General features: G+C 35.1%; 1 protein-coding gene across 1 annotated transcript; it reads left to right on the top strand.

Annotated features, from left to right (window-relative positions):
* The first annotated feature begins 2,196 nt into the window (after positions 1-2,196).
* On the top strand, positions 2,197-12,978 carry LOC115434534 (myelin and lymphocyte protein-like). The gene is made up of 4 exons (XM_030156522.1): positions 2,197-2,381; positions 8,392-8,559; positions 8,773-8,898; positions 11,863-12,978. The coding sequence occupies exons 1-4, from the start codon at positions 2,289-2,291 to the stop codon at positions 11,935-11,937; spliced, it is 462 nt and encodes a 153-aa protein (XP_030012382.1). The 5' UTR covers positions 2,197-2,288; the 3' UTR covers positions 11,938-12,978.
* The last annotated feature ends 2,906 nt before the right edge of the window (positions 12,979-15,884 follow it).

The following is a 15,884-nucleotide window of genomic DNA, read 5'->3' as shown; positions in this document are numbered from 1 at the left end:
TCCGAACTAACTACGGTAACACGGAAAGGACAAAACATACGTTAGTGCAACTTATTCTGACCACTTCAGGGCCCCTTTTGCTTGCTTTGAACAACTGAACATCACATATTAATGGGCTTATTAGTATTAGTACTGATTAGTGGGCTTAAGACTCCTGTCAATCACTCACAACTGTAAATACACTGGTGGGGACATAAACGTGTAAAAGTAGTGGTTTTTTTACATGGACATTTTCATTTTAAATGTCTTCAGATGGTGGGTTGAGAAGGACACAGTTGTTTGGAAGCACTGACGTGCAATTACTTTTTATCACTGGAGTACTTCCAGTCTGAAATATCACTGAAAGGCAATAAATGCTGTTGATGTGCCCCCCCCCCCCCCCCCCCCCCCCCAACAACTATGTGATTAATCGCGATTAATTGCAGAAAGCCATGCGATTAATCACGATTAAAACATTTAATCGCTGCCCACCACTAATAATAATATATAAATAATGTCAACTCCAAACTTTTCTCTATGTTTTAGAGCAAAAAAAGTAAATTTGCATTATGAAAACATTCACATCTACAAATTATCCTTTCAAAAGATGTGAATAACATGAACAAACTGAAAAAATAAGTGTAATTTTAACAATATTCTGCCTCAGTTTATCATTTACACATGTACATTATAACAGTGGATCTACAAATGCACAGAACAGTTAGTATCAGATAATACTGTTAAAATTGTACTTATTTCCCTTGAGACATTTCAGGTTGTTCAGATTTTTTTGGGAAATTATACTTTATTTTAGTGTAAATACATGAAAATATTGACATTTACAAAGACAAAAATTTGGATTTGTCATTATTTTATATTATTATGATCGTATTTTACTGGTCCCGCCCACTTGAGATTTAATTAATCTGAATGTGGAACCTAAACTAAAAGGATTGTTAATAGCTTAGTGTAAATTTTGCATTTCACAAATTCATCCCAAGGGTCGGACTGGACCCTTTGGCGGGTCGGATTTGGCCCCCAGGCCGCATGTTTGACACCTGTGCAATAGAGTATACAGTTTACCTTCAGTGTCATAAAACAAAAAGTACTTAGATTTACAACTACTAGTACTTTTGTTTTTTGCTTCAATTTGGAGTGTAGTCTACATTTTTATAATTGTATAACATCAGAGTAACTTAATGGTTGTGACAATAACAGCAAAATGGTAAAATAAATAAATAAATAAAATAAAATAAAAAAGTGTTATTAATTTTCATGTTTTTTGACCAAGCCACAGGGAGCCGCTGGAGAAAAGCTCAAGAACCAAATAAAACTTCTTTTCCTGCAAAATTGGACTAAATCATTCATGTTGCAACCACAAGAATCAGGTGCCTACCTGTGATCTTACCTGTGAATTATATCAGGATAATCTTAAATCAGACATGTCAACTGAAACACAGTAAGCCTTCATGTTAAGTAAGTCAAAGATATTGTCATGTGTGACCCTGCAGAACGGTTTGCTCCTTCCCACCCCTCTCTGTTACTTTATCTGATACTGACTTCCCTCAATGCTATCAGCTGGATGTTAGAACATGCCGTTGCTCTAGTTAGGATGCTTTTATCAGATTTCACTCAACAATTCATCATTTATACTACTTCAGTGAATATATCATTGCATATGAATATTAAAGTCTCTGTTACGTGGAAACAGAATAAAACATCCTGGCATATCTTGCATGATTTTCTTGATTTCATGCTTGTTGTTTAGCGTTATATTGAGATTATAATACTTGATATGTTATGTTTGAAACTGGTAAATTTGACTATAATGTAATTTTATTTCCTGCAAATATTTAATCTGTAAAATACATATGGTTGAAAGAGTGTCTGAACCCATTATGTTCATTATAAATATCAAGAAACTATGTGTGTACTACAAAAATAAGCCACAAACAGCCGACAGAAAGGCCATAAACGTAGTATAACCTAAAACTCAGTGAGCCGTGTTTTAACAATGGAGATATTCAAGCTGCTTGGGCTCTAGTGTAGCCTCTGGGCACATATTTCCTGTTGCATGTTCACAGTTGACTAACTCCCACTGAACACCAGGTAGTGTAGCCCAGGGTGCAAGACAAAGGGTGTGTCTGATTTTCACTAAGGAGCTGCTGTGGGAACAATAGCAGAACGGGTTTGTCAGCTAACTTATCCCTCCTATAAGGGTCAGTAACACCTGCTGGTGCTCCGTTAGTTCTGTGAAGAGGGCTGGAGGCTCGCTGTTGACTCGGCACTGGGAGAAGGAACAGGTGGAGATGGCTGCAACTACAGCTCAGCCTATGGCGAGCCTGCCCAGTGGACTGGAGATCTGCACCTCGGCCCCGGATATATTTTACCTGCCTGAGCTGGTGAGTGGGCGATAACAGATGACAAAAATAAAACACATAAATGACCAAAAATGAGTCATTTATGGGTGGATTCTTTGCAAAATTATGCAAACTCACTAGATCAGCTTTTACTCAGACTGTGTTTAAGAAAAATGTTCTGCTATTAATAGTTTCAAAGAAGTGAATTTATATTAATTTAAATAAATGGTGTGCATGGTTTTCGTAAAAAGCAGCAACAAAGTAAGAACATAACATTATCATATTGGGAAAAATAATCTCCCATTTTAAAATGTAATCAAATGCACATAAAATAAATGGTGTGAACACTGTTACAATTTTTTAACCTCATGTTTATATATTTTGTAGTAAAAAAAAATCTCATCTAAATATATTAATTTAAATAAATGATGTACATGGTTTTTGTAAAAGGCAGCAACAAAGTAAAAACATCACATTATCATATTGGGAAAATAATCTTCCATTTTAAAATTTAATCAAATGCACATAAAATAAATGGTGTGAACACTGTTACATTTTTTTAACCTCATGTTTATATATTTTGTAGTAAAAAAAAATTCTCATCTTAATAAAATATTATAATATTTTCTAAATTACTGCAGATTTCTCCATCACTTTCATGGTATCAACTGACAGTATTTTGGGGAAAAAAACAAAACAGCTTCAGTTCTGACTGTTAAATTCATCACATGAATATGACGCATATTTGAAGATGTGTTTGAAAACAAAACGTGCATTTTGGGAGAAATGGAAGATGACACATATTTCTCCCGGGGAATCGCACCTACGTCTTTTCGCATCTCACATTTCACTCATATTGTATCTGTGGTACTAATCTAAGGAAAAATGCGGCCAGCTCTTTTTCTCCTTGGATGATGACAAAAGATAGAAGCTGCTCAGATAACAGGTGGAAAAAGAAGTGCTCTGACAAAAAACAAAAAAAAGAAAAAAAAAATCAGGTGTGCAGGTTGTGTCTGGTTTTTCTGCAGGGGTGATTTTTTTTTTAACTGTTGTTTATTAAGGAAAGGGTTGTGATGATTCACCCTGCATCACCTTTCACAACAACACACACTGAGTCGTAGGAAAATTGGCGACATGGAACTGCACAATGATAGGAGGAATTAATGTGATCACAGTGAATTAATGTTTACGGATATAAATGAACGCCTCAGTTTGTTTTTAATCTGTATTTGCCTCATAAAATATAGTGACATGATGTAAGTTTATGTAACTTTGACACACAGTGAGTCACATCATTAAAACACTTCAAACCATCAATACCTCCTGTCATTTGCACTGACTCCTGCCCAGCTGTAACATGCCTCTGAAGGCAGTCATTATTCATTTTGTGCTTTATTTGATAAAGGTTGTGTGACTGAAAGTTAAGAAAGACTGCTGCGCCTTTATCAAATCGACCTGTCGCCCAGTTTAAACATGCCTCATATTTATTGGCTTTTCGCAACCAAGTCTGTGAAATTGAAATATATTTGTCATTATTCAGCAGCTGGAAATGCTCAGAGACTGTGGGATCATCATAAGAAAAAAAAACAAAACAATATATAAGCAGGAGCAGCAGGTTTTGAGCTAATATGTTATAAATATTACATACATAAGGGTTATTTTATGTGCCCTTATTTTTAGTGTTTTGTTTTTGTTTTTTTTTTTCATATTGCAATTTTAACCCATAAAGACCAAACATTCTCTGGTGACCAAAATTATTTACTGATATAAAATATTTAATACCTGTTGATCCACTAATCCTATCAATCCATGTAAATAATTGGTGTAAAATACAGTTATTCATCTTTTCATGGTCATCAGATATGACCCATTTGGACGTTCAGAGGCTCCGTAGTTACCGTGGAAACACCATCATCTTCTACAACACTAATTCACCAGTAAAACCCATGGAGTTGGATCAGTGACAGTGGATGGAGACGCTTGTTTTTATGTTAAGTTACTGACATACAGTATTTTCCTAAAAAAGTCACTTTTCACTCCATTTTCTCTGTTTTTAATATTAGAACCCTCAACTTTAATTTGAGCTTTTATGGACATCAATCATGATCAGTAAATTAAATGTAGGAAAATACCTGATTTCCACTTAAGAACGCAAAATACTGAGTGTAATATTAGAATAAATGTTGATAAATCGCTTAAGAAAAGTTGAAAATAGAGGAAAAAAATCATTTGGGAACTGCCACAAAAGTAGCACTGGGTCTTTATGGGTTAAGATTCTTATATAGTAACTTATTACAACATAAGACGGCACAATGTTTTCTAAATATATAATTTACAACTTGGAAAATAAAGGTTCATTATGTATTGAATGTGTGTCACAGAATCTCTGAGTCTGGTTGGACTTCATAGTTCTGTATAAATGTGTTTGTGAAATATACAGGGTGGGGAAGCAAAATTTACAATATCTTGAGGCAGGGGTTGAAAGACAGTGTATGACCAATTAGTTTATTGAAAGTCATGAGAATTTATTTGCCACAAGAAAATTGACATAATAGAAAATGTTTTTATTCTATGTGTCCTCCTTCTTTCTCAATAATTGCCTTCACACGCTTCCTGAAACTTGCGCAAGTGTTCCTCAAATATTCGGGTGACAACTTCTCCTATTCTTCTTTAATAGTATCTTCCAGACTTTCTCGTAATAGTTTTGCTCATAGTCATTCTCTTCTTTCCATTATAAACAGTCTTTATGGACACTCCAAGTATTTTTGAAATCTCCTTTGGTGTGACGAGTGCATTCAGCAAATCACACACTCTTTGACGTTTGCTTTCCTGATTACTCATATGGGCAAAAGTTTCTGAAAAGGTATGGATAATAGTGTTAGGTATGATTATGACATCAATATATGTTTGGTTTCAAAACAATTGACGTAGTGCCTGCTGAGAAAAAACAACTAAATGTTCATTGTAAACTTTGCTTCCCCACCTTGTATATAAACGTACGAGGGTGGGATTCAGGTGAGGTTTGACACAGTTCAAGTTACACACATGGGCTAATGTGGCTTTACTTATACCTGACCATTTTTTACAACTAATACATGCACTTCTATGGAACAGACTGATCAGTTTTTGCTTTTTATTTACTTTTTACTTGCTTTTTTCTTTCTGCCTTTTGAAAAGTCTACTAAACTACAGCCCATTCATAGAAAGACTTATTATGTATCATCCTGCAGATCGGCATGGATACACAACATGTTTAATAATAATAATGGAACAAAATATGGGTCATCAGTCTGTTACACAATTACTGTGACAGAGGACAGGTTAAATCCACACATGTCCATTCTGATGCTCAAACATTCACAATACAATGTACTGGAGCATATTTGTGCTGTTTACTATTTCAGTTTGCAGCTGTTTTCAGAAGGATTGTGAAAACTCAGTCTGTGGATGAAAATTGGTCACAGAAAATGAGGGATTAAAGACATATTGTGCAATCAGCGAAAAACTCAAAATGTTTAGCTGCTTTTTTTTTTTTTTTTTTTTTTAACTTTACCCTAGAGACGCAAATTTCTACAAAAAGAGTATAATAACAATGTAGTGACAAAATGTAAGTGTTGCTTAAATGAGTCACCGACTGAGCTGGCTTCATGTAAATGTCTGATTGGAGATGATGTGACTTTGGGTTTTAAGTGACGTGTACATTAACCCAGAAAGACCCAAAGATCCACCATCAACCAAAAGCATCTACAGATCTAAATGGTTGATCCATTAATTCTATCAACCCATGTAAATAATTGGTGTAAAATACAATTATTTGTCTTTTCATGGTCATCAGATATGACCCATTTGGATGTTCGGAGGCTCCGTAGTTACCGTGGAAACACCGTCATCTTCTACAACATTGATTCACCAGAAAAACCCATGGAGTTGGATCAAAAACAGTGGATGGAGACACTGGGTATATGTTCAGTTAATGATACATTTTACTGAAAAAGTCACTTTTTCCGCAGGTTTTTAGCTTACCGGCCGTAAGCTATTGTCGTCATGCTGCGTCCGTCGTCTGTTACAAAACTTTCAATCATCTTCTTCTCCGAAATTACAATTCCGATTGACTTCAAACTTGGTTTACAGCTTCTTTATGATGATGTCAACAAAAGTTAGTGAAATAATTTGGATCCAGATCTGATTCTGGATTTGGTGCCACTTTGAAAAATTCCCCTATTATAAGAGATAGGAAGTGGATCGATGCAATAACTCAGTAAATATAAATGATATCAAGTGTAAATTTCTACAGTCCAGCCCTGATGGGGAGACGACCAAAACATAATGTCCACATGCTGATCAGGATCTTCTTCTGGATCCGGGAACTTACGGAAAATTTAACATGGGCTCTTATGGAGAAAAAATTTAAATCATCTTCTTCTCCGAAACGCCAGTTCTGATTGACTTCAAACTTGGTATACAGCTTCTGTATAATGATGTCAACACAAGGTATTGAAATTATTTGGATTTGGATCTGATTCTGGATTTGGTGTGACATTGAAAAATTTTCCCATTATAACAGATAGGAAGTGGATTGATTCAATAAATCAGTAAGTATCAATGATATCAAGTTGGAATTTATATTTTTTACAGATCTGATTGGAATATGACCAAAACATGGTAGCCAAAGGCTGATTCGTTTGGCACCATTAAACTGGATTCGAATTTGTTGTTTTGAGGTATCCAAACTCTTACATGTCTGCGTGTTACAGAAGCATGTGTTTGATTGTTTACAAATAACATCATTCAGGTAAAGAAATCCGGTCATGTTATTGTCAACAACCAATTGCTGACTGTACTTCCTTCAGGCATGCGCGGGGTGATCCTTCACACATGCTATTTTTTTTAGAAATAACCTCGTTCACGTGATCAGAAGAGGATTCCTGGTGATGTCATCACTCAATCGTCATCACTATTTTTGTAATATAATAAATACACATAACTGGGTGATAATAAATGGCATCTGGATACATTTCTCAAAGCTTTTAATTTGGCCGGTAAGCTACAGGGCCATTGGTCCTATTTTTCTGTTTTGACCCTTTCATGCACACAGGTCACTACAGTGGACAGCTATTCTACAGCTGTTCTCTTGTATATTCATGGATTTTGTTGTTCTTTTCGTTGTTGTTTTTTTTTCCACACGTATCTTCATTAAAGTTTTAAGACACTACATATCTTTTCTGGCATGAATTGGTAACATTATGTAGATCTCTCCTGAGCATAAAGCCCCAGAATTACAAGCCCTCCCCATAGTTTTCACACAATTTATCAGTAAATACATATTTCTGTGTGTCAAAAATTAAACTTGTGGTGTCCAGCTGAGTGGACATTTTTGCAACTTCATAAGAAATTTTTTTCTCATTATTATTTTTTTTATGTATTTTTTTAAAATGTTAAATTATTATTGTTATTTTTTTAATTATTATTTATTTTTCAGAAGAAAATTTTTAATTGCATTGTTTTTTTATGCCTAAAGAGGAATAAAAACACTCAGGAAAAAATTTTGATTAAGGTTCTCATAATTCATGTATGAAAGGGTTAATATACCTTTGACTTCACTCTGAGCTTTTATGAACATCTACATGATCAGTGAATTAAACATAGGAAAACAGATGATTTTTGCCGGAAAAAAAATTTAATTCAGGGGATAATATTATAATATATGGTGATAAATCACTTAGGAAAGGTTAAATAAAGAGAAAAATTCATTTGGGAACTGACAAAAAAGTCAGTCTGGGTTCTTATGTGTTTACTTTTCCATTGTCTGGGGATATACAGCATAAATGGTTTAGTCCTGGACTGAGGAAGAGTTCAGGCGAAGGTCAGCAGTCCTGTGAAGGGATGCCAGCTGTCACGGCCCATTTGGCATGTAATCAATAAGAAAACCAAAACCATGTGCAACACACATGCAGGGACTATCTGTAATATTATATGTAAAGCTCCTCGATGTTGAAATTAAGGCAATTGGATTTTCTGTCACCCGTCACTCATCATGGTTTCTTTCCCGCAGGTGTTCGGTGGTTTGGTGTGGATCCTGGTGGCTTCGACCCATGTGACTCCACCGAATCCTCTGGGATGGGTCATGTTTGTGTCTGTCTTCTGTTTTGTCTTGACCTTCCTCTGGATGATCATCTTCGCTGCCGGGGGTCACAAGAATAGCTCCGGCTGGGCTGCTGCTGTAAGACCTGATGAAAAAAGAAATCAGAAGAAATAAAAAGAGCAGGAAGGGGAAAAAAATAAAGATAAAAAGTGACAGATTAGATGAGAGGAAATGATTGGAGAAGGAAGAGAAAACAGAGACAGTGGAGAACAATAAGTATAATAGTAGACTGATGAGTGCTGTTGGACATTTTCTTGTTAATCTTTTATGTGTAACTCTGTGTGTTTGTAGGACTTTGCTTACCACTTCCTGGCGGTGATCTTCTACCTCAGTGCAGGGGTGGATCTGGCTTACATCACCTTCAGGGCAAAAACTGATTTACAGTTTCGATACTATCAGATTGACATCGCTGCTGTGGTAAGAAGGAATTAACATTAAAGTGATGATGATGAAGATGAAGATGATGATGATGATGATGATGATGATGATGATGATGATGATGATGATGATGAAAATCTGTTTATAATGTCCTTTATATTCAGATTAACATTCTCTTACTATTTCATGGTGCATCTCATTCTCATTCTTAATTTCTGACATTGGAACAAAATTACAAAGTCTCCAGCAGTTTTAGATTTAACATTAAAACATTATCAGGTTTAGTTCCCAATGCCTTAAACTCAAGGCTCTGTATGAACTCATTTATAAATCATAAAGTCAGAAATCTGACAATGACACATAATGGCTGACAAGCTTTCTGGGAAATGTAGGACATCACTAGCTAAAGCTGAAGTTCATCATGGCAGTGCAGTTGGACACAGTAGCTCAGGTATCTCACCTCAGTATTATACAGTCATGGAAAAAATTATTAGACCATCAGAAGTCATCAAAAACAATGTAATCAAGTATTAACTCCTGTGTGTGTCATGTAACTAAAACAGACAGAAAAGAAAACATGGAATGCCTAAAAGCACTGTTTTTTGCAGTACAATGCCATAGTTACTGATGTAAGAACTGAAGTGATTTTGGTTATTATCAAGAAAACATGGAAAATGACTAGATATCAGCTCTGAAATTACACTGTTATGAGCTATTTTTTTATGTTATCGTTATATTTGTCCAAACAAATGTACCTTTAGTTGTACCAGGCATTAAAATGAACAAGAAATTGAAGAAAACAAGGGGGTGGTCTAACTTTTTTTTTTGCGGCTGTATCTTACTGCATTGACCCATGGGGATCCACGGGTTCTAGATGTGGTACTTTTTTTGCTATTGTGTATTCATACATGCTGTACCACATTTGTCCAGCGTTCTGGCCATAGCAACGTGACTCTAAGGCTATTGTATTCCAAAATTACTAATATCTCCCAAAATACTGGGCCTATCATCTTGCCATTTTCACTACTGTCTTCCTTGACCAAAAATACATAAGTATGCCAAACTGCAGCAGTCAGCTCTTTCCGCGTTTTGTGTGAATCCCCGGACGCACACACACAACCACACAGGGGCCACTTGGCTTTTAGAATATAGATTGAATTTGCACCATATTTTATCTTTTTTTATTGTGACTACTGAGAAGATGTTGCTGAATTGTTTCTTATTTTATTGTAACAATGGCAATAAAATTCTATTCTACAGGGTTTATTGATATGAATACAAAGGACGATATTGTAATAGGGCATCAAATTAATAACAACAGCACATAATATGACCAATACATAAATGACAACAATAGTAATATAATGACTTTGGGATTCATTACTTCTTCCTCTTGTGTTGCCGTGGTAATGAGCCAGTTGTCATCACATGACCTAGACCCCTTTGTGTGCATTCTGACTAAAGACTTCTTTAGTCCAAACATCTTTGGAGTAGATTCATCTCACAGGTCACATGATGACCCTGAACCATGACCCCAGTATCCAGGAAAACTCCCCAAACTTAATAAAATAAGATCATCTTTCATTAGTGACATAATGTGGATATTTGCAGTGTTACAGCAGATAGATAGATAGATAGATAGATAGATAGATAGATAGATAGATAGATAGATAGATAGATAGATAGATAGATAGATAGATAGATAGATAGATAGATAGATAGATAGATAGATAGATAGATAGATAGATAGATAGATAGATAGATAGATAGATAGATAGATAGATAGAGAGAGAGAGAAAGAGAGAGAGAGAGAGCAGTGGTGGCTGCTCGTCTTTCAGAGAGGGGAAGCTCATTGTCGGCTTACATCAAAAAATTGTCCTTTATTTAAACATAAATTTGACCCTCCGTTCCTTGTGATTTTTGTATTTGTGTATTTACAGTCCAAGAAATGAACAAGTAATTTCATAGTGGTTTCTCTCTTGATTTCACAGCAGCATGCACAACTGTATTAAACTGAACTCTGTCATTGAAGGAGAATATCTCAAAATAGCTGTCAATCAAATAGGATTCAGCCTTTTGACTGATCCTCCAATCAGCACGTGGAAGTTCAGCGTCCAGCCCGGCCGAGCTCCGCCCACAGCTCCATTCACCCCCAGAGACGCTGAGCGTCCGGGGGCGGGACAACATTGTGGCATTTATCCAATTACCATTCAGTTTTGAGGCAATGAAAAAAACTGTTCCACTCAGTCCCACTGAAGTGCATGGACGCTGAGCGTCTACGGACAAATGCACTGAGCAGAGATCATAAGAGAAAACAGTGCAACAAGAATGTATGAGAAGTGAACAACATCGAGTCTGTTGATTTGTGATAAAGCTGATTCTGAACAAACTCGTCTGTGAGATGAACGTGTTCTAACACATTTGTAGTCAATAAAATGTCAACACAACTGTACATATTTAACCATTTAATTTGCATAATTCTAGGCTGAGCTGAGCTTCCCTTGCAGTCTATGAGAAATTGCCTCTGATATGTAAGGTAGCGAAACGGGTAGAAAACTTCAAACTGACCTTTAGACTGTGATCCAGAGAACATGAATGGTCACCAGCCTTCCAACAAAGCTGAGTCACATACATTTTTCAACAGGAGTGGCATGAATCACCCCACAGTCATGTAGGTGGGGAGCATGTCCATAGATATTTGGTTAATGCACCAACTCCTGAACTCTCCTTAAGTTAAGACATAAGTATTGAGTTTGTTGTTTTATTTTCATTACAAATTTTATTTATAATGAAAAAAAAAAACATTACACATAGAACCATTACACATTTATTATTCTAACCAGTAATGATTTTCTGTAAATAAATCCTCCACGTCTGATTAATTTGATTTGGAATTTCAAGCACAGACATGTTTACCACATAACCATAAATAATGAAATATCTGTACCTAATGTAAAGATGCTTTGTTTGTGTGACATATGGGTTTCTTGTTTTGTGTCTCAGGTGTTCGCCTTCGTGTCCACACTCCTCTACTTCATCCATGCCATCCTCTCCATTGTCCGATGGAAGAACTTCTGATGGCTGAATCCCAGACTTGTGTGTCTGAACAGTACTGTGCTTCCTCTGTGTCTGTACACGATGACCATCCTCATCAGTGACATCCACCTGGTCGACACAGCCGCCTTTATTTTTACACATAGAGCTGCTGACATGTTACGTACATGATACTAAGACTACATCTAAAGGATTTGGTTTAGAAAACTGTCACATGCCTGCATGAAAGAAAAAAAACAAATACAGAAGTTCTATCTTTCTGATTTGATTGGTACAAGTGTTCACCATTGTATTACTTAAGATAATTATTCACCATTTTGTCTTTGTCATATATAATTTTGAGTGACTGTAAGCGCAGGGGTCATGTTTTTCAAAGACAAATACTGGATCTATGTTCTTCACTTGTTGGAAAATTGTTCAACATGTCAAACATTATTACAGACATGAAATTTATCTACTAATTATTACTTCCTTAGAGCCATTTGTAATAGATTCACACAATGTGAGTGAAGAAATAAATGCCTGGCAATGTTTCTGTTGCTACACTGAGCATTTATTAAAAACAAAAGTGGAATAATGAGCATGTTGACCTCACTGGTTTCAGTATAAGTTGTAATCAGTTCCTATTGATTAAAAGCTGATGAAGAAGATAAACTTAGTGCACTGTTATCTTCTTCTGACTTCAATATAACATTCAAGTAAATTAAAGGGTTTTTTTTTGTTTGTTTGGTTTTTGTTTTTTTTGTGGATTAGTGCAACATGATTTAGAGATCAAACCCAGAAATTCAGTGGAGTCACCCAAATATATATAAAAAAGACAGATGAGGTTGACTGAGAATCAAACTGAAGTTGTTTTTATAAAGTAATAATGAAGAGATAGTTGAATGTCTCTTAACCGTACTCTGAATAAACACATGATTTTTTTTTTAGAACTAGTGCCATTTTTCACATCAAGTATATTATCAGTGCTTCACACTTTAAGGATGGTTTGATGTATTTCTTTCTTTTTTTTTTTTATTTTAGCTAGAAATCCTAAAATTTTAATAGTTGGAATTTTTGTTTTCTATTAAAACAAAATGTACAAACACACCTGCGTCAGAGTTTTGTTTGATGAATTTGAGCAACCATTGAAGGCTGTTTCAATCAGCCTACGGGGGGGGTTGTGTAAGTCTAAATCCAGTCACACATGTAACTGTGAGTAAATATTTACCACCTTCTATTCAATATTTAAAGTTGATAGACAGGATAAGAGTCCTGGAACTATTACAATGGCTTAGTTCAGAAGCAATGCTGCCAAAACAAATTGACACAGTGCTGCATGAAAGGAAAACAGAGTGGGAACAACAGGAACAAAAAAAAAGACAGCTTTTCAGACATTCAAAGTAATTACTTACAACCAGGTTTATCCTTTTAAATATATATTAGATGTAGTGTTTGTTTGATCCTATTAGGTTTATTGTGAGAGGAGCTCACGAAAATCACAGTAAATGAATGTAACAACTGATGGAATCGATATAGTGATCATATACATGCATGCAGTCGCAGAAAAAATGATTAGACCACCCTTGTTTTCTTCAATTTCTTGTTCATTTTAATGCCTGGTACAACTAAAGACACATTTGTTTGGAATAATATAATAATAACAACAAAAATAGCTCACAAGAGTTTAATTTCAGAGCTGATATCTATCTATTTTCCATGTTTTCTTGATAATAACCAAAATCACTTCAGTTCTTACATCAATAGCTATGGCATTGTACTGCCAAAAACAGCGTTTTTAGACATTCCGTGTTTTCTTTTCTGTCTGTTTTAGTCACATGATACACACAGGAGTTAGTACTTGATTGCATAAGCATTGTTTTTGATGACTTTTGATGGTCTAATAATTTTTTCTATGACTGTATAGCAGATGAGTGATGTATTAATATTGGCTGTTTTATGTCTTGTTTCTGTCATCTGCCCAGATACTGCAAATGAAAAGTAGTTATTTTTATTAATTCTGTCATATTTACATGGGTGTATGTTTTATACAGCAATGTTCATAAATATGCATGGTCCCTATTAAATAAACTAATAAATACAAATACACTGACAAATAAAGATTCTTAAAGAAAGAAAGAGGCAGTTGAATGCAAAAACCAAGTATTACCTTAAACACTGAAGTACCTCAGGTGGGTCACGTTGGTACTGCTGCTCACATCTGTTTTTCCACTGATAGTGTTCTACACTGGAACAGTGATACCCACAAATTTACAACTGTAACAGAACAATCTGTTAGTTTTACTGTTTTAATGCTAGATACTGTTTTGTTTCAGTCCATTAACACATTAAGATAAACAATAGTATTGACAGAACCAAATATTAAATATGTTGAATTTCTTCTTTTCTCTTAAGTACTATTATAATTTAAGCACAAATACAACTGTTCTATAGATGGAGTGAAACATGCACATGTGCCAGTGCATTTTTATAATAAACAGGACAATGTAAAGCAGTGCTGAGGTTGAAACTGAGTCTACTTTGTTACACAGTTAATACCAATAAACTACAGTAGATCAGCCATTGAATGTATTGTAGGTTATTCCTGAGGCTAAACAAAATGTGAGGACAGGTTTTTATGGTCAGTTTATGAAATGCATTACAACACATAAATATGTAACTAAACTTGTGAAGACCATCTGTTATTCAGAGCTGCAAGAAATTAAAGGGTATTCCATTTTTTTGTTTTCTACTTCCTCTATGGGTTAATTTATAAATCACAATTGCTTTCACATAATAATCTCACACTTAATTGCCGGTCTCAACACCAAGTCAAATTGTTGTGAAGCTCTGTGGGGTTTCCTCATGGTTGGGTCTTCTATCTGAAACTACTCTTGCTTCTTTGGGGTTCCCTTTCATGTACATCTGTTGTAAACTGCTCATGTGTTACATATTTTTCTTTCTCAGTGCATGAATGAAAACCTGAATCTGAATGTAAAAGAGGATATGGATACAGGAGGTTCAGACAGACTGGTGGAGTGCACTGATGTGTGAATGTCAGGTACAATCTGTACAAGGTCACAGAGTTCTCAACATGACTGCTGTAATTCCATCCTGGAAATTCTTTAAAGTTTGGAGGGAGTAAAAAAGCAGGCCTGCATTTACATGCAAGCAATAAAAATAATATAGCTAATGCAATACGAACTGATGGTACCATTCCAGCATAAATGATATCATCCTAAACTGACATCTTTTTGGAAAATGGTTGTCTACAATCTAAGTAAAATCACAAGTATCCAAGTACCCTGCTTAACAAAACTTTGTATTTTAGGGATATATACAGATAACTTTTCTGTCAACTCTAAGTGTAAGAATCTGATCAACTTGGCCAGGAGGATGGTCGCTCTATCTTGGAGAGAGACCGAAGTATCCTCTACACAGTCCTGGACTAGAGAGATGGCAATGTGTGTCACATTAGAAAAGTTAACCTGTGTAATTAGGGCTGAAGCGCAAGAATTTGAAGAGGTGTGGACACCTTTAATGGACTTTCTCAAGCAACAATAGATTATACTCATCTGTAAAGCTATTGAGTGTGACAGCTTCTTTTTTTCTTCTTCTTTGTGTGTGCTATTATTATTATTATTACATTATTTTTATTTTTCTTAGTGTTTTTTGTGTGTATGTGTGTGTGTTAAGTGTGGTAAGTTTGCATTTTATTGTGCAATCAGTGTGGTATGTGTTGATGTGTTATGTATGTTTGTCTTTTGGAAATCAACAAAAAGCAAAAAAAAAAAAAAAAACTATATATATATATATATATATATATATATATATATATATATATATCTCGTCACCTTCCTAAAATAATTGCCAAAGTAATTTTTTCAGCATTTGAGGAGTTAGGCAAAAAAGCCATTTTTAGGAAGGTGACAATATTCAGGACAGGAATGGAAATATTTTGTTTAATGATTAAAAGTCGACTGCAGATTCAC

The sequence above is a fragment of the Sphaeramia orbicularis genome, chromosome 15 (assembly GCF_902148855.1).
Source record: "Sphaeramia orbicularis chromosome 15, fSphaOr1.1, whole genome shotgun sequence".
NCBI lineage: Eukaryota > Metazoa > Chordata > Actinopteri > Kurtiformes > Apogonidae > Sphaeramia > Sphaeramia orbicularis.
This window is presented reverse-complemented; position numbering and strand designations above follow the sequence as displayed.

Excerpts from the sequence above, each read along its gene's own strand:
- LOC115434534 (XM_030156522.1), top strand. The coding sequence starts at position 2,289 with ATGGCTGCAACTACAGCTCAGCCTATGGCGAGCCTGCCCAGTGGACTG. Across the intron at positions 2,382-8,391 it reads TATTTTACCTGCCTGAGCTG|GTGTTCGGTGGTTTGGTGTG; the intron begins GTGAGTGGGCGA and ends TCTTTCCCGCAG. Across the intron at positions 8,899-11,862 it reads AGATTGACATCGCTGCTGTG|GTGTTCGCCTTCGTGTCCAC; the intron begins GTAAGAAGGAAT and ends TTTGTGTCTCAG.